Source organism: Oncorhynchus masou, chromosome 31 (assembly GCF_036934945.1).
Source record: "Oncorhynchus masou masou isolate Uvic2021 chromosome 31, UVic_Omas_1.1, whole genome shotgun sequence".
In the NCBI taxonomy this organism is placed as follows: Eukaryota; Metazoa; Chordata; class Actinopteri; order Salmoniformes; family Salmonidae; genus Oncorhynchus; species Oncorhynchus masou.
In genome coordinates, this window is record NC_088242.1 from 29,991,455 (window position 1) to 30,012,605 (window position 21,151).

Sequence of the window (21,151 nt, forward strand, 5' to 3'; positions counted from 1 at the left end):
AGCTCTGATCTCTCTCTCATAGGAGTAGCCGTATTTATTGGCTAATACTCATTCTGTTGCTGATAATCATTCTGCTGTTCACGGCCTTTAAAACCACCAGCTGGACACATTGAAACTCTGGACTTTTACGGATGAGCACAAGTCCGGAACAGGAATGCACTGATCGACAGATGAATGGATGAACAAATAAACGCATGAATAATAGATGTATTGAAGTGACCGAGCTTGATTTGATCATCCATCTTGATTATTTGAACAACACATTTAACATACTGTAGGCAACTGTAGGCAACGATGGATAGCAGTGCTCTTCCACTCCTTATGAATAGCTGCGCCAAGGGAGGCATTTTATTTGAAAACAACAAAGTCAGAAGAATGAACAAGGAGCGGGAACAGTATTCCATGGGGAGTAGTTCAGCAGCACAGAAATAGAAGACGGGTATGAAATGGCTTGTTTACAAATGGGCAGGCCAATTTAGGCAGACGCTAGGGAGAGGGAGGGAGGGAGGGACGGAGGGAGGGAGGCAGAGCGCGGGAGGGAGGGAGGGAGGTAGGTAGGGAGGGAGGTAGGTAGGGAGGGAGGGAGGGAGGGAGGGAGGGAGGGAGGGAGGGAGAAGGCGGGAGGGAGGGAGGGAGGAGGCGGGAGGGAGGGAGGGAGAAGGCGGGAGGGAGGGAGGGAGGGAGGGAGGGAGGGAGGGGGAGGGAGGGAGGGAGGGAGGGAGGGAGGGAGGGGAGGGGCGAGGGAGGGAGGGAGAAGGAGCGAGGGGAGGGAGGGAGGGGGAGGGAGGGAGGGAGGGAGGGAGGGAGGGAGGGAGGGAGGGAGGGAGGGAGGGAGGGAGGGAGGGAGGGAGGGAGGGAGGGAGGGAGGGAGGGAGGGAGGGAGGGAGGGGCTAGAGCAGGCCTGCTGATAATAGGACCTGATAGAAAATAATAGACAGGTTCTCAAAACAGAATCTCAATTAAGCCAATTAAGCGGGAACAGTATTCCATGGGGAGTAGTTCAGCAGCACAGAAATAGAAGACGGGTATGAAATGGCTTGGTTACAAATGGGCAGGCCAATTTAGGCAGACGCTAGGGAGAGGGAGGGAGGGAGGGAGGGAGGGAGGGAGGGGAGGGGAGGGAGGGAGGGAGGGAGGGAGGGAGGGAGGGAGGGAGGGAGGGAGGGAGGGAGGGAGGGAGGGAGGGAGGGAGGGAGGGAGGGAGGGGCTAGAGCAGGCCTGCTGATAATAGGACCTGATAGAAAATAATAGACAGGTTCTCAAAACAGAATCTCAATTAAGCCACTCTAAAGGTGTGAATGGAGAAATGTGTGAGTGCGCTTTTGGAGGGGGAAGTGTATATTTGGGAGTGTTGATGGAACTTCACTTGACAAGGCCTCCAGTTGTCTCTAGTAGTGTCTCCAGACACAGCTGCTTCTCCTGGCCACAGGTGCAGATGTGACAACCAGGTTTCGATTGGCTGCCTGCACGACTGAAGACTGTGTTAGCCCAGTGCATAAGGCCTAAGCTTTAGCTCTGGGTGCTAACACAAAGTCGTCATGTTCTCCGAACCGCCTCCAATACACACAACCAGATACAACTACAGGAAGTACACAGGACAGGGTGGCACGTCCACACAGTGACAGGTTGGCTACAGGGTCAACTACTACAGACCAAACAGAGCAGACTCTCCTCAAACTCCCACTCCCAGGGTTAGCTATATCCTCCGTAAAATATTTTCCCGTTGGTTCTAACTGACTGAACTGAAGCTTCTCCTCAGTCTTAACCCACATCCTCTCTCCTCAAGCCAGATTAAAACAGAGAGGCTTAACCCGGAGCGCTCTTTGGGGACGTTTCTACTGTAGCGCTGTAGCTTTAGCCTGGCTACTCTTGGCAGGCTTCTAGTGGGCTTGTTTGTTTGCACCCCGAGGCTAAAGGAAGGAACCAGTGGACCTGAGGAGAGAGAGATGTCTGAGAGGACTCTGCTTTCCGACAGAAAAACAACCAACTACCGAACAACTGCCTGATACTACAGTTAAGACGGTGAACACACACACCGACTGAACACACACACACACACACTGAACACACACACTGTCAACCTGGTTAGTCTCAACAGCCGTGGCATCGTGCAGAGGGGTGGTGGAGGGTAGAGAGACAGGGGGAGCCTGAGTGGGAGAGAGAGAGAGAGAGGGAGGGTGAGAGAGGGGGAGGAGGTGGGAGCACATTGCAGTACAGTACATACCCCTGACCCTATAGGCAGTTGAATAACGCTCAACTGGACATGCAAGTCCTCTGTCGTAGGCACTTCCTAGAGTGGAAGTGTGTGATGTTTTACCGCAGGAAGAGAGGGAAGCAGAGAGGGAGAGAGAGAGAGAGAGAGAGAGAGAGAGAGAGAGAGAGAGAGAGAGAGAGAGAGAGAGAGAGAGAGGAAAGGGTGAGAGAGAGAGAGAGAGAGAGAGAGAAAGAGAGAGGAAAGGGTGAGAGAGGGGGACATAGAAAGAGAGAGATAAAGAGAGAGAGAGGGAGATAAAGAGAGAGAGAGAGAGAGAGAGAGAGAGAATGAGTAAAAGAGCGAGAAAGGTAGGAAGATAAGAAAGGAGAGGCATCGCAGCAGCAAACAAAGCAGAAAGAGAATTAGGTTGATCAGGTAGAAATATAATGTATATATTCTGCCACATGCTAGAGAGACACAGACACAGTAGAGAAGAGAAATCCCATCAGTATACACTGTAGCGACGCTCAAACTCATAGCAGAATGCAGTTAGCATTAGCAGTAGCAATAGCACACAGGAAAAATGAGCTCAGCTCAATGCCATAGCATATGTTCTTGTGTGCAATTATACGCATTTTAGCCATGAGTTATACATTAAGTCATTCAGTCACTTATGAGTCATAAGTGGAGGGTACACAGCACAGCACACTGTAACAGAGCCCCCCTCCCTCCCCCAATGTCATCATGTCCAGCCATTTGTGGGGACAGGGAGCGACGAGGCGTGCATGTATGTGTGTCTGTGTATGTGTGTGTGTGTACCAGGACATGGCTCCAGAACATAACATCTCTCATCCCAACTCACGTCATTCACCCCATCGTTACCTAGCAACCCTGACACACTGCAAAGTTCGGCCAACTAAAAATAAACTCTGTGTTTGCAGAAAAGGATGTAAGAAAAAACAGAGTGAATGAATTTGAAGAGGATAAGAAGACAAGGAGAGGAGGAGAGGAAGAGAAGGAGAGGTGAGGAGGAAGACAAGGAGAGGAGAAGAGGAAGAGAAGGAGAGGAAGTGAAGAGGTGGGGAAGTTGAGGCTGATGCTGCAGCTTAACAGTTTTGGACATTAGGCCTCGGGATTGGGGAGACAGTGTGTGTTAGTGTGTGTGTGTTGTAATGTGGAGTCTACACTGGTGAGCTGATAATACATATCGTCTTAGATCTGTTCCAGGTCTCTGTTTAGGGCCAGATTCCAATTTGCTCAGTTTTTTGGTTGATTCTTTCCAGTGTCAAAAGGTTCTCTTTTTGTTTTCTCATCATTTGGTTGGGTCTAAATGTGTTTCTGTCCTGGGACTCTGTAGGGTCTGTAGGGTCTGTTTGTGTTTGTGAACAAAGCCCCAGAACCAGCTGGCTGAGGGGAGTCTTTTCTAGGTTAATCTCTCTGTAGGTGAGGGCTTTCTGGTGGAAAGTGTGGGCATCGCTTCCTTTTAGGTGGTTGTAGAATTGAACAGCTCTTTTGATAATTAGTGGGTATCGGCCTAATTCTGCTCTGCATGCATTATTCTACGTTGTACATTGGGGATATTTTTGCAGAATCCTGCATGCAGAGTCTCAATTATGTGTTTGACACATTTAGTGAATTCTTGGTTGGTGAGTGGACCCCAGACCTCACAACCATAGAGGGTTATGGGTTTGATAACTGATTGAAGTATTTTTTTGCCAGATCCTAATTGGTATGTTGAGTTTTATGTTCCTTTTGATGGCATAGAAGGCCCTTCTTGCCTTGTCTCGTAGATCGTTCACAGCCTTGTGGAAGTTGTCTGTGGTGTTGATGTTTAGGCCGAGGTAGGTGTAATTCTTTGTGTGCTCTAGGGCAATAGTGTCTATATAGAATTTGTATTTGTTGTCTTGGCAACTGGATCTTTTTTGGAACATCATATTATTTTCGTTTTAGTGAGATTTACTGTCAGGGCCCAAGTCTGACATAATCTGTGCAGAAGATCTAGGTGCTGTTGTAGGCCCTCATTGGTTGGGGACAGATCTAGGTGCTGTCGTAGGCCCTCCTTGGTTGGGGACAGAAGCACCAGATCATCTGGAAACAGTAGACATTTGATTTCAGAGTCCAGCAGGGTGAGGCTGGGTGCTACAGACTGTTCTAGTGCCCTCACCAATGCATTGATATATATGTTGAAGAGGGTGGAGCTCAAGCTGCTGAAGAGGGTGGGTGGGGCTCCCTGTCTCACCCCCACGACACAGAGGAAAGAAATCTGTGTGTTTATTGCCAATTTGTACCACACACTTGTGGTTTGTGTACATGGATTTTATAATGTTGCATGTTTTTCCCCAACACCCCTTTCCATCAGTTGGTATAGCAGACCCACATCACAAATTGAGTCAAAGGCATGAGAACACTTTGCTTTTGCTTTGTTCGGTTTGTTTATCAATAAGGGTGTGCAGGGTATATCATACGATATTTTGGTAAGAAGACAATTTGACATTTGCTCAGGACATTATTTTCACTGAGGAAATGATGGAGTGCTGTTGATGATAATGCAGAGGGTTTTTTTTCAGAGATTGCTGCTGACATATTCTATGGTAATTATCAGATCTTTGTCCCAAATATTAAGGAAGATGCCAGAGCTGAGGATAATGTTGAAGAGTTTAAGAATAGCCAATGTGTGGTATATATATCTTTATCATTTTGTTTAGTATACCATCAACACCACAGGTCTTTTTTGGTTGGAGGGTTTGTATTTAGTCCTGTAGCTCACACAAGGTAATTGGATAATCCAGTGGGTTCCGGTACTCTTTAATATCTGACTTTTAGATTATAAGCTCTTGTTTAAAAAATATATATCAGAAAAGGTTGGAGAAGTTTGGATAGGTAACTCTTTGTGTTTGGTAACTCTTCGTGTTGTTGTTTGTGGAGTCTGTTCCAATTTTCCCAGAAGTGATTTGATTCTATCAATTCTTCAATCACAATGAGCTGTTTTCTGCCATGCTGTTCCATATTTTTCCATAGTATATTTCTAAATTGTGTTAGTGTTTCACCATAGTGAAGGCGTAAGCCAAGGTTTTCTGGTTCTGTGTGTTTTTTGGTTGGATAGGTTTCAAAATGTCTTTCAAATTGAAATAATTGTTGCAGAGAGAAAAGCTAGTGGGGAAGGAGAGTCTTCCACTTTGGAAGATTAAGGACTTTCTGAATATGAGGATCATGTCTCTGTCAATTCGGAGTCTGACAGTGAGTTGGAAAAAGAGGATGAGATTTACCCTCAGTCAGCAGCCAGCCCCAGCCAGCCCCAGGACCAGCCTGTCAGCAGCCAGCCCCAGGACCAGCCCGTCAGCAACCAGCTGAGCAGCCTGCATAAGGAGCTCATCAGCAGCCTGCATAAGGAGCTCATCAGCAGCCTGCATAAGGAGCTCATCAGCAGCCTGCATAAGAAGCTCATCAGCAGCCTGCATAAGGAGCTCATCAGCAGCCTGCATAAGGAGCTCATCAGCAGCCTGCATAAGGAACTCATCAGCAGCCTGCATAAGGAGCTCATCAGCAGCCTGCATAAGGAGCTCATCAGCAGCCTGCATAAGGAGCTCATCAGCAGCCTGCATAAGGAGCTCATCAGCAGCCTGCATAAGGAGCTCATCAGCAGCCTGCATAAGGAGCTCATCAGCAGCCTGCATAAGGAACTCATCAGCAGCCTGCATAAGGAGCTCATCAGCAGCCTGCATAAGGAGCTCATCAGCAGCCTGCATAAGGAGCTCATCAGCAGCCTGCATAAGGAGCTCATCAGCAGCCTGCATAAGGAACTCATCAGCAGCCTGCATAAGGAGCTCATCAGCAGCCTACATAAGGAGCTCATCAGCAGCCTGCATAAGGAGCTCATCAGCAGCCTGCATAAGGAGCTCATCAGCAGCCTGCATAAGGAGCTCATCAGCAGCCTGCATAAGGAGCTCATCAGCAGCCTGCATAAGGAGCTCATCAGCAGCCTGCATAAGGAGCTCATCAGCAGCCTGCATAAGGAGCTCATCAGCAGCCTGCATAAGGAGCTCATCAGCAGCCTGCATAAGGAGCTCATCAGCAGCCTGCATAAGGAGCTCATCAGCAGCCTGCATAAGGAGCTCATCAGCAGCCTGCATAAGGAGCTCATCAGCAGCCTGCATAAGGAGCTCATCAGCAGCCTGCATAAGGAACTCATCAGCAGCCTGCATAAGGAGCTCATCAGCAGCCTGCATAAGGAGCTCATCAGCAGCCTGCATAAGGAGCTCATCAGCAGCCTGCATAAGGAGCTCATCAGCAGCCTGCATAAGGAGCTCATCAGCAGCCTGCATAAGGAGCTCATCAGCAGCCTGCATAAGGAACTCATCAGCAGCCTGCATAAGGAGCTCATCAGCAGCCTGCATAAGGAGCTCATCAGCAGCCTGCATAAGGAGCTCATCAGCAGCCTGCATAAGGAGCTCATCAGCAGCCTGCATAAGGAGCTCATCAGCAGCCTGCATAAGGAGCTCATCAGCAGCCTGCATAAGGAGCTCATCAGCAGCCTGCATAAGGAGCTCATCAGCAGCCTGCATAAGGAGAAATATGGATGTCATTTATTTTTTTCTTGCCCAAGGAATGAGCCACCCCGCATGGCTGCCAATGTGATGCGGATGCGACCAGGGCCGACGCTGATGGTGGTTACTCTTGTACAGGACATAAAGTCTTCTTTTGAACAGTTCATCCCAGACACCATCCAGAAAATCATTCTGTTCTGCACTAATTTGGAGGGACGGCGTGTTTTTGGAGAGAGATGGAAGGAGATGGACCAAACTCATTTACATGCATACTTTGGGGTTCTTATCCTTGCTGGTGTTTTCCGATCCAATGGGGACTCCACAAAAAAACTGCAGGATGCAGAACTGACAGAGAACTTTTCCGTGCAACAATGTCTCTGGAAACCTTCCACATTATGTCCAGGATTATCCGCTTCGATAACCGAGACACCAGACCAGCTCGGCGGCAGAGGGACAAGCGAGCTGTAATCAGGTCAGTGTGGGACAAGTGGGTGGACCGCCTTCCCCTGTTTTACAACCCTGGGCCCAACGTTACTGTTGATGAGCAACTTATGGGATTTAGGGGCTGCTGCCCCTTCACATAGTACATACATAGTACATACCGTCTAAACCCGGAAAATATGGGTACAAGATCTGGGCTGCCTATAAGGCTGCTTCATTATATGCGTGGAACATGCAAGTTTATACGGGGAAGCCAGATGGAGGAGCCCCTGAGAAGATGTGGTACTCATAAAAATGTGGTACTCATAATGTGGTACTCATAAGTACTCTGCATAGAGGTGGGAGAAGCTGCGGCCAAGAATATCAAAAAAACAGAATTTAGACAAGCTGGTGACTGGCTGCAGCTCCAACAGAATAACCCTACACTGGCCACTTGTGATATTCTTCAACATCTTGGACATCTCGGCATACAACATTTTTGTCACCTGGATGGCGTTGAACCCAGATTGGAACAGAGGGAAGCTCTAGAGGAGACAATTCTTTCTCGAAGAGCTGGGCAAGGCATTGGTTAGACGTCAAATCCAGAGGAGGCAACATATCCCAAGGAACCCAGCTTCTTCAGCCAATGTGAAGAGGGTCCAGGATGAGGATGCTGGTGCCCCATCCGCATGTCCCACAGAACCAACAACTTCAATACCGGAACTAAGTGTGAGTGATGTTGTTGCATGTGTGTGTCCGACTCTCCTACCTTGGCCTGCTGTAACTATATACAGATGAAGTTGGAAGTTTACATACACCTTAGCCAAATACATTTAAACTCAGTTTTTCACAATTCCTGACATTTAATCCTAGTAAAAAGTCCCTGTCTTAGGTCAGTTAGGATCAATGCTTTATTTTAAGAATGTGAAATGTCAGAATAATAAGAGAGAATGATTTATTTCAGCTTTTAATTCTTTCATCACATTCCCAGTGGGTCAGAAGTTTACATACACTCAATTAGTATTTGGCAGCATTGCCCTTAAATTGATTAACTTGGGTCAAACATTTCGGGTAGCCTTCCACAAGCTCCCCACAATATGTTGGGCCTCCTTGCTTGCACATGCTTTTTCAGTTCTGCCCACAAATGTTCTATAGGATTGAAGTCAGGGCTTTGTGATGGCCACTCCAATACCTTGACTTTGTTGTCCTTAAGCCATTTTGCCACAACTTTGGAAGTATTCTTAGGGTCATTGTCCATTTGGAAGACACATTTGACCCAAGATATAACTTCCTGACTGGTGTCTTGAGATGTTGCTTCCATATATCCACATAATTTTCCTGCCTCATGATTCTATCTATTTTGTGAAGTGCACCAGTCCCTCCTGCAGCAAAGGACCCCCACAACATGATGCTGCCACCCCGTGCTTCACCGTTGGGATGGTGTTCTTCGGCTTGCAAGCCTCCCCCTTTTTCCTCCAAACATAACGATGGTCATTATGGCCAAGCAGTTCTATTTTTGTTTCATCAGACCAGAGGACATTTCTCTAAAAAATATGATCTTTGTCCCCATGGGCAGTTGCAAATCGTAATCTGGCTTTTTTTTATGGCGGTTTTGGAGCGGTGGCTTCTTCCTTACTGAGCGGCCTTTCATGTTACATCGATATAGGACTCGTTTTACTGTGGATGTAGATACTTTTGTACCTGTTTCCTCCAGCATCATCACAAGGTCCTTTGCTGTTGTTCTGGGATTGATTTGCACCAAAGTACGTTCATCTCTAGTGGTCCCATGGTGTTATTACTTGCATACTATTGTTTGTACAGATGAACGTGGTACCTTCAGTCATTTGGAAATTGCTCCCAAGAATGAACCAGACTTGTGGAGGTCTACCATTTTTTTTCTGAGGTCTTAGCTGATTTATTTTGATTTTCCCATGATGTCAAGCAAAGAGGCACTGTTCGAAGGTAGGCCTTGAAATACATCACAGGTACACCTCCAATTGACTCAAATGATGGCAATTCGCCTATCAGAAGCTCCTAAATCATTTTCTGTAATTTTCCAAGCTGTTTAAAGGCACAGCAGTCAACTAAGTGTATGTAATAAGTGTATGTAAACTTCTGACCCACTGGAATTGTGATACAGTGAATTATAAGTGAAATAATCTGTCTGTAAACAATTGTTGGAAAAATTACTTGTGTCATGCACAAAGTAGATGTCCTAACCGACTTGCCAAAACTATAGTTTGTTGTTAACAAGAAATGTGTGGAGTGGTTGAAAAACGAGTTTTAATGACTCCAACCTAAGTGTATGTAAACTTCTGACTTCAACTGTATGTGAGTGAGTGAGATGTTAGTAAAATTCCTGAGTTAAGTGTTTTCATCATTCTAGATTGCAGCTGGTAGCAACAAGAAGAAGCGCTGTGATGTGTGTGGACCCAAGAAGGACAGGAAGACACAGGACACATGCATCAAGTGCACGAAATACATTTGCAACAAACAAACACAGTGAAACTCTGTCCCTCATGTGGTGTGTAGACCGGCCTTCATTTGTGTCCAATGGGGCTTATTTGTCATTTCCATAAAATACTGTATGTAAAATTTGTCCTTCAAGTTTGTTCAGTTCAAAGCAATAAACATCAATAGTGATGAAAACCTTGTTTCATTTATATTTGTTCAAGATAAACATGATTTATTCCACCTATGTCTTGATTTTTGTTTATAAACAAATAGCGCTTTCATTGATAAAGGTGATCTAGCAGAGCTAAATGGCAAATATTAACCATGTATGCTGTCTATATTGCTTGTAATTGATATAAGTCAACATCTAAGTATTTTTACGTACGTTTTTATGGCTGTATTGTTTTAAATATAATAATGTTGTGGGTCCATCAGACCCGAAAACATTGGGTGAAAAACAACACAAGGGTTAAAAACAAGACTTGCATAGCATAAAAAGGCATGGCCACTTTTCCAGCTACCTATTGTACTCCATGTATGATTCAGCTAAGAGTTGAGTTTATTTCATAGCCACAGTCACTTCTCTCTGGCTGTGAAGAATATCTTCCTAAATGATGCATTCCTAACTGAGCTGTATGATGCCTGATGAAGTAGATGTTGAACATAAATAACTGTGCTACTCTGGACACAATGACGGCCAGATAACAGACCTAGAAACCAGACTGTTGTAACGACTAATAACGAGAGAGCAGACCAATTAATCTGTTTTTTTTAAATATGAGTCTGTCTGCTCATCTATCCTGTCTGTCCTTATCTCCTCCCCTCTCCTCTTCTCCTCTACGCTGTGCTACCTTCTTTCAAAGAGCACAAGACATCAAAGCACAGGTGCTGTCACATTTCCCGAGAAAGAAAGAGAGAGATAATGAGAGAGGGACAGAGAGAGATGAATGAGAGAGGGACAGAGTGAGATAATGAGAGAGGGACAGAGAGAGATGAATGAGAGAGGGACAGAGAGAGATGAATGAGAGAGGGACAGAGAGAGATAATGAGAGAGGGACAGAGAGAGATAATGAGAGAGGGACATAGAGAGATAATGAGAGAGGGACAGAGAGAGATAATGAGAGAGGGACATAGAGAGATAATGAGAGAGGGACAGAGAGAGATGAATGAGAGAGGGACAGAGAGAGATAATGAGAGAGGGACAGAGAGAGAAAATGAGAGAGGGACAGAGAGAGATAATGAGAGAGGGACAGAGAGAGATAATGAGAGAGGGACAGAGAGAGATAATGAGAGAGGGACAGAGAGAGATGAATGAGAGAGGGACAGAGAGAGATAATGAGAGAGGGACAGAGAGAGAAAATGAGAGAGGGACAGAGAGAGATAATGAGAGAGGGACAGAGAGAGATAATGAGAGAGGGACAGAGAGAGATAATGAGAGAGGGACAGAGAGAGATAATGAGAGAGGGACAGAGAGAGATAATGAGAGAGGGACAGAGAGATAATGAGAGAGGGACAGAGAGAGATGAATGAGAGAGGGACAGAGATAGATAATGCGAGAGGGACAGAGAGAGATAATGAGAGAGGGACAGAGAGAGATGAATGAGAGATGGACAGAGAGAGATAATGAGAGAGGGACAGAGAGAGATAATGAGAGAGGGACAGAGAGAAATAATGAGAGAGGGACAGAGAGAGATAATGAGAGAGGGACAGAGAGAGATAATGAGAGAGGGACAGAGAGAGATAATGAGAAAGGGACAGAGAGAGATGAATGAGAGAGTGACAGAGAGAGATAATGTGAGAGGGACAGAGAGAGATAATGAGAGAGGGACAGAGAGAGATGAATGAGAGAGGGACAGAGAGAGATAATGAGAGAGGGACAGAGAGAGATAATGAGAGAGGGACAGAGAGAGATGAATGAGAGAGGGACAGAGAGAGATAATGAGAGAGGGACAGAGAGAGATAATGAGAGAGGGACAGAGAGAGATGAATGAGCAAAAGAATCAGACGGAAGGTTCAATTAAAACAAAGCAGAGGCCAAACAAGAATGATTTAGTTCTTTGTCGAGACAACCGTTAAAAGTCGATGTCTAGCGTGGCTGCTCTGAATACATTCTTATAGCAGAGATGACACCTACGCTATCTAACTCTCAACAAAAACATACATTCATCCTTACTCTCTGTCTTTCTCCGTCTCTCTATCTCTCTCTGTTTTCTCAGTATTCCTCTCTCTCTCTCTCTCACTCTCTCTTTCAGAGAATAATCGTGGCTATGTGGAGAGAGAGAGAGAGAGAGGGAGAGAGAGAGAGAGAGAGAGAGACTTGTATTGTGTTTTATGAGTGGAGAGTAGAAGGGAGGGATGACAAAAAGGAGGAATGTAAAGGGGATCAGATAGGAGCCAGAATGTGATTGTGATGTGAGCATATTTTCCTGATGATGGTTGACATCACTTCAAGTCAAATGTTGTTAAATATCGTTAAAATATGACAACTGTAATTATGAAAGAAGAGAGAGGGATGGAGGCATGGATGGATAGAGAAAGGGTATAGCCTGTCTGCTGAAGAGAATGTGTAAGAAAGGGAAGGAGAGAACAGGAGGACATCTTTTGGAGTAGAAAGAGTGACACAATTAGAGAATAAAACATATATTTAGGGTGAGTGTCAAGGTGGAGGAATAAAATATTTAAGATAATGTATATGAATACATTGACACAGATGAATGGGCCAGCTCGCTTTCCAGCTCGTTATGTGCCTGTGTGTGTTGTTTTGTGTACTTAGTGTACCTCAGTCTGGAAGCCCTCGACCAAGATGGCCACCAGCAGGTTGAAGAGGACGTAGTTCCCAAAGGTCATGAGGGCGATGAAGTAGAGAGCAGCCACAGGAGTGGTGGAAGCCATACCATTATACAGCACCTTGTTCCAGTCCTCTTGAGTTAGGATCTGAAGGGAGCAAGGGAGAAATGTAGAGAGTGGAGAGTTGTTGAGAGGGAGAGATGTAGAGAGTGGAGAGTGGAGAGATGTGGAGAGATGTAGAGAGTGGAGAGATGTTGAGAGGGAGAGATGTAGAGAGTGGAGAGTTGTTGAGAGGGAGAGATGTAGAGAGTGGAGAGTGGAGAGATGTGGAGAGATGTAGAGAGTGGAGAGATGTAGAGAGTGGAGAGATGTGGAGAGATGTAGAGAGTGGAGAGATGTAGAGAGTGGAGAGTTGTTGAGAGGGAGAGATGTAGAGAGTGGAGAGTGGAGAGATGTAGAGAGTGGAGAGATGTGGAGAGATGTAGAGAGTGGAGAGATGTAGAGAGTGGAGAGTTGTTGAGAGGGAGAGATGTAGAGAGTGGAGAGATGTGGAGAGTGGAAAGATGTAGAGAGTGGAGCGATGTAGAGAGTGGAGAGATGTAGAGAGTGGAGCGATGTAGAGAGTGGAGAGAGTGGAGAGATGTAGAGAGATGTAGAGAGTGGAGAGATGTAGAGAGTGAAGAGAAGTAGAGAGTGGAGAGATGTGGAGAGAAGTAGAGAGTGGAGAGATGTGGAGAGATGTAGAGAGGGAGAGATGTGGAGAGATGTAGAGAGGGAGAGATATGGAGAGATGTAGAGAGTGGAGAGATGTAGAGAGATGTGTAGAGTGGAGAGATGTAGAGAGTGGAGAGATGTAGAGAGTGAAGAGAAGTAGAGAGTGGAGAGATGTGGAGAGATGTAGAGAGGGAGAGATGTGGAGAGATGTAGAGAGGGAGAGATATGGAGAGATGTAGAGAGTGGAGAGATGTAGAGAGATGTGTAGAGTGGAGAGATGTGGAGAGAAGTAGAGAGTGGAGAGATGTGGAGAGATGTAGAGAGGGAGAGATGTGGAGAGATGTAGAGAGGGAGAGATGTGGAGAGATGTGGAGAGATGTGGAGAGATTTAGAGATGTAGAGAGACATAGATAGTGGAGAGATGTGGAGAAAGGGAGAGAGGGAGGGAGAGATGTAAAGAGATGTAGATAGTGGAGAGATGTAGAGAGATGTAGAGAGGGAGAGATGTAGAGAGATGTAGATAGTGGAGAGATGTCGAGAGATGTGGAGAGATGTAGAGAGATGTAGAGAGATATAGAGAGGGAGAGATGTGGAGAGATACAGAGAGGGAGAGATGTAGAGAGATGTAGATAGTGGAGAGATGTATAGAGATATAGATAGGGAGAGATGTGGAGATGGAGAGATGTAGAGAGATGTAGAGAGGGAGAGATGTGGAGAGATGTAGAGAGATATAGAGAGGGAGAGATGTGGAGATGGAGTGATGTAGAGAGATGTAGAGAGGGAGAGATGTAGAGAGGGGGAGATGTGGAGAGATGTAGAGAGATATAGAGAGTGAGAGATGTGGAGATGGAGAGATGTACAGAGGGAGAGATGTGGAGAGATGTAGAGAGGGAGAGATGTAGAGAGATGTAGATAGTGGAGAGATGTAGAGAGATATAGAGAGGGAGAGATGTGGAGATGGAGTGATGTAGAGAGATGTAGAGAGGGAGAGATGGAGAGATGTGGAGAGATGTAGAGAGATATAGAGAGGGTGAGATGTAGAGAGATGTAGATAGTGGAAAGATAAGAAAGGAGGATTAGAGGAAATAGAGAGCAGCTGTCCTTTTTCACATTCATTTGATGTGTAGTTGGACCTACACAACAGATTGCCCATATGGACTCATCTTGGTAGTCAGCCAAGTTTGGAAACGTCTGTCAGACTTTGATTTTGGAGTGAAAGAGGGAGCGAGGGAGGGAGAACGATAGAGCGGAAGAGAGATCTCACCTGAAACACAGTGACGATGGCCCAGAGCAGAGAGTCAAAGTTCTTCCTGTCTGGTAGAGTGTCTCCATCCCTCTCTGATCCAAACTTACAGCCAAACAGATGCATGCCCAGGATACTGACGGAGATAGAAGGAGCGGGAGGAAGGGGAAGAGAGAGGGAAGGATGGAGAGGTAGAGAGAGAAAGAGAGAGTGAGCGGTCACCAAAGGGAGTCATGGCATGAGAAAAGAAGATAAATAGATTCAGACTCCCACTGTTTCAGTCTGCTGTTGTTCTCTTGTTGTGTAATTATGAATAGGGAAGAACTGAACCCATGGGACATGTGTGTGTATTCTCTATGTTATTCTGACTAGACAGCAATGCGGCTAGTTTGTGGGTGTAGAGGGATCAGTGACTATGCCTCTAGTCTGTGAACTTGGCTCCTCTTCACTCAAACACTCAGTGGGTGTTTGTCTAAGCACACTGTTCTAGTCAAACTACTGTGTGTGTGTGTGTGTATGTGTGTGTGTGTGTGTGTGTGTGTGTGTGTGTATGTGTGCGTGTGTGTGTGTGCGCACGCGCGTGTGTGTGTGAGAGCGTGTGTGTGTGTGAGCGCGCGTGTGTGTGTGCGCGCGTGTGTGTGTATGTGTGCGAGCGTGTGTCTAGGCTGTATAGAACTTACACATAGATTTCATTTTGCTGAGCTTGCCAGTGGCCAAACAGGATGCACCAGGGATGCTGATGAAAAGAGGGAATCTCCCCTCGTTTGTGTCATTCTATCCTCTCTTCCCCAATCCTCCTGTCTCTTGTGTTTGTTTATTCCCCTCCAGTGTTCTGACGAAGTGGAACACTCTTCACCTCTCTGTCTTCCTCTTCACTTTCTCTCCAGCTACCTCTCTTTATCCACCCCTCTTTATCCACCCCTCTTTATCCATCCCTCTTTATCCACCCCTCTTTATCCACCCCTCTTTATCCTCCCCTCTTTATCCACCCCTCTTTATCCATCCCTCTTTATTCACCCCTCTTTATCCACCCCTCTTTATCCACCCCTCTTTATCATCCCTCTTTATCCATCCCTCTTTATCCACCCCTCTTTATCCACCCCTCTTTATCCATCCCTCTTTATCCACCCCTCTTTATCCACCCCTCTTTATCCACCCCTCTTTATCCATCCCTCTTTATCCACCCCTCTTTATCCACCCCTCTTTATCCATCCCTCTTTATCCACCCCTCTTTATCCACCCCTCTTTATCCACCCCTCTTTATCCATCCCTCTTTATCCATCCCTCTTTATCCACCCCTCTTTATCCACCCCTCTTTATCCACCCCTCTTTATCCACCCCTCTTTATCCATCCCTCTTTATCCATCCCTCTTTATCCACCCCTCTTTATCCACCCCTCTTTATCCACCCCTCTTTATCCATCCCTCTTTATCCATCCCTCTTTATCCATCCCTCTTTATCCACCCCTCTTTATCCACCCCTCTTTATCCATCCCTCTTTATCCACCCCTCTTTATCCATTCCTCTTTATCCACCCCTCTTTATCCACCCCTCTTTATCCACCCCTCTTTATCCATCCCTCTTTATCCATCCCTCTTTACCAACCACTCTGTATGCACCTCTATTGTACTTGCGTGTACCACCTAGTGTCTTTCTCCCTCCCCTCCACCTCCTTCTTTCCCTCCTCACTTTGAGACAACGGCGATAAAGGCTACCCCTCATTTCCGTATAAACGCGTGTCAGCTTGTGTGTCTGACATACGTGTCAAAATGACTTTTTTTTAACACATTTCGCATAGGCCCATACCTGAAGATGAAAATGAAGAGCATGAGTAGCATACAGAAGGTGGCCACGTTGTCCATCGTCTTCATCAGCACCACCAGCTGCCTCTGCAAAGCGGGCATGAAGCGCACCAGCTTCAACACGCGCATCAGTCTGAAGGTACGCAGCACAGACAGACCACCGCCCTGCTGGCCCACGATCTCCCATACACTGAGGAGAGATGGAGAACACATAGTAATTGTGTTTATAAACTGGGCGGTTCGAGACCTGAATGCTGATTGGCTGACAGCCGTGGTATATCAGACCCTATACCAAAGGTATGGCAAAACATGTATTTGTACTGCTCTAGTTAGGTTGGTAACCAGTTTATAGTTGAAAAAAGACACCACAGGGGTTGTGGAGTGCCTATGAACAGCCCTTAGTCGTGGTTTACTGTCCGTATAGCCCACCCCCTCGGGACTTACTCCTTAAATATACGATATGCCATTTAGCAGAAGCTTTCATCCAAAGTGACTTGCAGTCTAGAATATATACATTTGTTTTACGTATGCGTCCTACTGGTAACCATCCCAATATCCTGGTGTTGCAGGCACCGTGCTCTAACAACTGAGCTACAGAGGATCACGCATATTCAGTGCCCATTACAGGATTAGCCACTCACTGGAAGGAGAGCGATCTGAAAAGTCAGGCCTTGATATCTTAACACAGTAAAGACTGTCAGTGTGCCATAAGTTGGAACCTAATGTGTCATGTAAATCAAACGCTGCCTTGTTAATGACAACCTCGTCTCGGACACCCAGAACTAAAATACGAGGCACGACTGCCTTCTCGTCTTGTGCACCAGACGCATGGAACAGTCTACAATCCATGCTTCGTCTAGATGTGTTTTAGTGCCACTGAATTAATTTAAAAGGCTGGATCATGTTGTTGTATTGTTGTATGTTTTAATTCTGTAACATATTGATTGTTGCTGCCTTATTGGCCAGGTCTCTCTTGAAAAGAGACTCTGGGTCTCAACGGGCTTTTCTTGGTTAGATAAAGGTTAAATAAAATAAATCAATAAAAAATATTGGGTAATTGCGTCAGATGCTCACTTTTAGTTTTGGGGGAGATGTGTTATATTGAAACAGTACTGACAAGAATAGAAATGTCTCTAAGTCTCTAAACAGAAACTCTCAGACAGTTTCAGGCAAGTATATGGGCCCTCCCCTTCCTACATTTGAAAAGATGTAAATCCTGATTTGTCCAAATGATCAGTGACGAAAAACCTGCATAGCGGAACAACCCACTGTGCAAAAACGGGTTGACTCAATGTTGTTCCCACGTCACTTCAACACCCCAAAATGAATTTGATGTTGAATCAACGTGGAAACTTATTGGATTTGAAAAAGTCATCAACGTAAAGGGCATTTCATCTTATTTTCTGCCAACTTTTAACCTAAATCCAACAACACGGTACATTTTTGCTGTTGTTGTTAATTTCACATTGAACGCAAGTTCGTTGACGACAACCAAATAAATGTACATCAAAATTAAACGTTCCACTGACGTCTGTGCCCAGTGTGAAGGTTCCTCGTTGGTCGTGGCACCCCACAGTCCGTCGACAGATGCGACCACCATTTATGTTACGTGCTTCAGTCCATGGGAGTTTAACGACAATCTGGTGTAGTGTGTTGTGTGTTAGACCTTACCTGATGACCACTATGATTCCGTCAAAAATGTTGTAGGGGTTTTTGATGTATCCGAATGGCCCATAGACCAACACCTTGAGTAACATCTCCAAGGCAAACAGACTGGTGAACACTATGTTACTGATCTCCAACGCATTGGTCAGCTCATCAGGCTGGGGGAGAGACACATGGAGAGAGAGCGGGAAATGGAGGAGAAGATTGAGAGAGAGATGGAGAGAGAGAAGGGAGAGAGAGAGGAATCATAAAACATAGTTACATCCAGAACACACAAACAAACACATCCGCTGATTAGAAAAGGAAATATGTCAGCGACATCTGTTTTCAGCAACCATCAGAGACGTGTATTGTTAATCCCACAGCTAAATGAAACACATGCTGCTTCATAGGGAGCATGCGTGTGTGTGTGCGTGTGTGTGTGTGTGTGTGTGTGTGTGTGTGTGTGTGTGTGTGTGTGTGTGTGTGTGTGTGTGTGTGTGTGTGTGTGTGTGTGTGTGCGTGTGTGCGTGTGTGTGTGTGTGTGTGTGTGTGTGTGTGTGTGTGTGTGTGTGTGTACGGTAGTATGTTTTGTGTAGGTATATGGGCCATAGAATACAGTACTGTGTATCTGGAGCATCAAAGAGGTAGCATCGGCATATGTCACATGTTATGTTCTGCTGTATGTGTGTGATACAGAATACACCGATACAGCTGGAACCCAATGGCGATGGCACTGCCTGTGTGTGTGTGTGCCACTTTCCAACATGTACAGGTAAGTCTGCACGTGTGTGTGTGCTTTGTGTCTCTCTCCCGCTCTCTCTAAGGCTATATCAGGGTGAAGTGAAGGTCTGTGGCTCCTAAACTGTTCCCTGGTCTTATTCTGTTTATTCCCTAATGCCGTGGTACACAACCACCACATCACTCAATCGCACACCACATCAATCACAATCCTGCTCAGGTCAAGTTCAGAGCACATGAATGCAGACGTGTGTGTGTGCAGACACACACAAACACACACTGTTGTAATAGATGTGGTTGATAAGCCAGTATACGGAGAAACATTTTTACGAGGTGAGAGGGGATTGGACGAGAGACATCTGGGACAGGTAATATATTGAGCTGGCGTGTGTATTATGCGTGTGTATTTGCGTGTGTGTGTGTGTGTGTTTGTGTGTGCTTTTTGTTTCTTTCTTCTCTTGTTACAGACCATATATTAAGCATTCTTCAACCCACGTGCGGTTACTGTTATAGAATGCAACCTTAGATGCCCCCATCAGAACACCTCTCCCCCCCTCCCACCCAACACACACCACACACTCACTAACAGACACATACACACACACACACACAAATTGGTTGGATGAGGGTAAGTGTCAGAAATAGTATGGTACTGCATCATGGGCAGTCAGGAACAAACAGCAGCACCATTAGATTACATCATGTCAGATTAGATGAGATGAGATTAGAGTTAACCAGACTACAAAACCAAACCTCTGCTCCTCATCTCACTCCCTCACGTCACATTAAGGAGGAAATAGCCATCTTGTGTGTGTGCACGTGTGAGTGTCCGTGTGTGTGTGCGTGTCCGTGTGTCTGTCCGTGAGAGAGAGAGTGAGAGAGAGAGAGAGAGAGAGAGAGAGAGAGAGAGGGGTGGGGGGTGGTTGAAAAGCATCCATTGTTAGTGGAAGTTGCTGAAGCTTTTTAGCAAGGCCTTGGGGCCATCAATATTGATCTGTGCTTGTTGCTGTGACCCAGTCAGCCATTTCTGGGTCACTTAATGTCCCAAACACTCAATCTCTATTTAGGAACTCAACCTTCACAGCTGCTATCTCATAAGAGGTCTCCTAAATGGATGTGCTCTGCTAGAAGGGTGAATGCTCAGTGAATAGACAAATTAAATCTAAGTTTATTGGCAGTGTACATAGATTTGCATATGTTATCGCAGGTGCAGCAAAATGCTTGTGTTTCTAGCTCCAACAGTGAACACTGTATATACATATAATGGTGTGTTTTGTATGTAAACATTATTATAGTGACCAGTGTTCAATGACTTACAATACAATATATACCGTTGAAGTCGGAAGCCAAATACATTTCAACTCAGTTTTTCACAATTCCTGACATTTAATCTTAGTAAAAATTCCCTGTCTTAGGTCAGTTAGGATCATCACTTTATTTTAAGAATGAGAAATGTCAGAATAATAGTAGAGAGAACTTTTTATTTTAGCTTTTATTTCTTTCATCACATTCCCAGTTGGTCAGAAGTTTACATACATTCAATTAGTATTTGGTAGCATTGCCTTTAAATTGTTTAACTTGGGTCAAACATTTCGGGTAGCCTTCCACAAGCTTCCAACAATAAGCTGGGTGAATTTTGGCCCATTCCTCATGACAGAGCTGGTGTAACTGAGTCCGGTTTGTAGGCCTCCTTGCTCGCACACACTTATTCAGTTCTGCCCACAAATGTTCTATAGAATTGAGGTCAGGGCTTTGTGATGGCCACTCCAATACCTTGACTTTGTCCTTAAGCCATTTTGCCACAACTTTGGAAGTATGCTTGAGGTCATTGTCCATTTCGAAAACCCATTTGTGAACAAGCTTTAACTTCCTGACTGATGTCTTGAGATGTTCAATATATCCACATAATTTCCCCCCCTCATGATGCCATCTATTTTGTAAAGTGCACCAGTCAGCCCTGCAGCAAAGCAGCCCCACAACATGATGCTGCCACTGCCGTGCTTCACGGATGGTGTTCTTCTGCTTGCAAGCCTCCCTCTTTTTCATCCAAACATAACGATGGTCATTATGGTCAAACAGTTCTATTTTTATTTCATCAGACCAGAGGACAATTCTCCGAAAAGTACGATCTTTGTTCCCATGTGCAGTTGCAAACGGTAGACTAGCTTTTTTATGGAGGTTTTGGAGCAGTGGCTTCTTCCTTGCTAAGCGGCCTTTCATGTTAGGTCGATATTGGACTCGTTTTACTGTGCATATAGATAATTTTGTACCTGTTTCCTCCAGCATCTTCACAAGGTCATTTGCTGTTGTTCTGGGATTGATTTGCACTTTTCACACAAAAGTACGTTCATCTCTAGGAGACAGAACGTGTCTCCTTCCTGAGCAGTATGACGGTTGTGTGGTCTCATGATGTTTATACTTGCGTACTATTGTTTGTACAGATGAACATGGTACATTCAGGCATTTGGAAATAGCTCCCAAGGATGAAACAGACATGAGGAGGTCTATAAAAAAAATCCTGAGGTCTTAGCTGATTTCTTTTGATTTTACCATGATGTCAAGCAAAGAGGCACTGAGTTTGAAGGTTGGCCTTGAAATACATCCACAGG

At 45.5% G+C, this 21,151-nt stretch overlaps 1 protein-coding gene across 1 annotated transcript in view; it reads right to left on the reverse strand.

Moving 5' to 3' along the window:
* Nucleotides 1-21,151, reverse strand: part of LOC135523783 (voltage-dependent T-type calcium channel subunit alpha-1G-like) — a 186,946-nt gene that overhangs the window by 101,966 nt on the left and 63,829 nt on the right. The window contains 4 exon segments of the mRNA XM_064950686.1: nucleotides 12,391-12,546; nucleotides 14,378-14,492; nucleotides 16,162-16,347; nucleotides 17,829-17,980. Coding sequence (XP_064806758.1) covers nucleotides 12,391-12,546; nucleotides 14,378-14,492; nucleotides 16,162-16,347; nucleotides 17,829-17,980 — 609 coding nt within the window.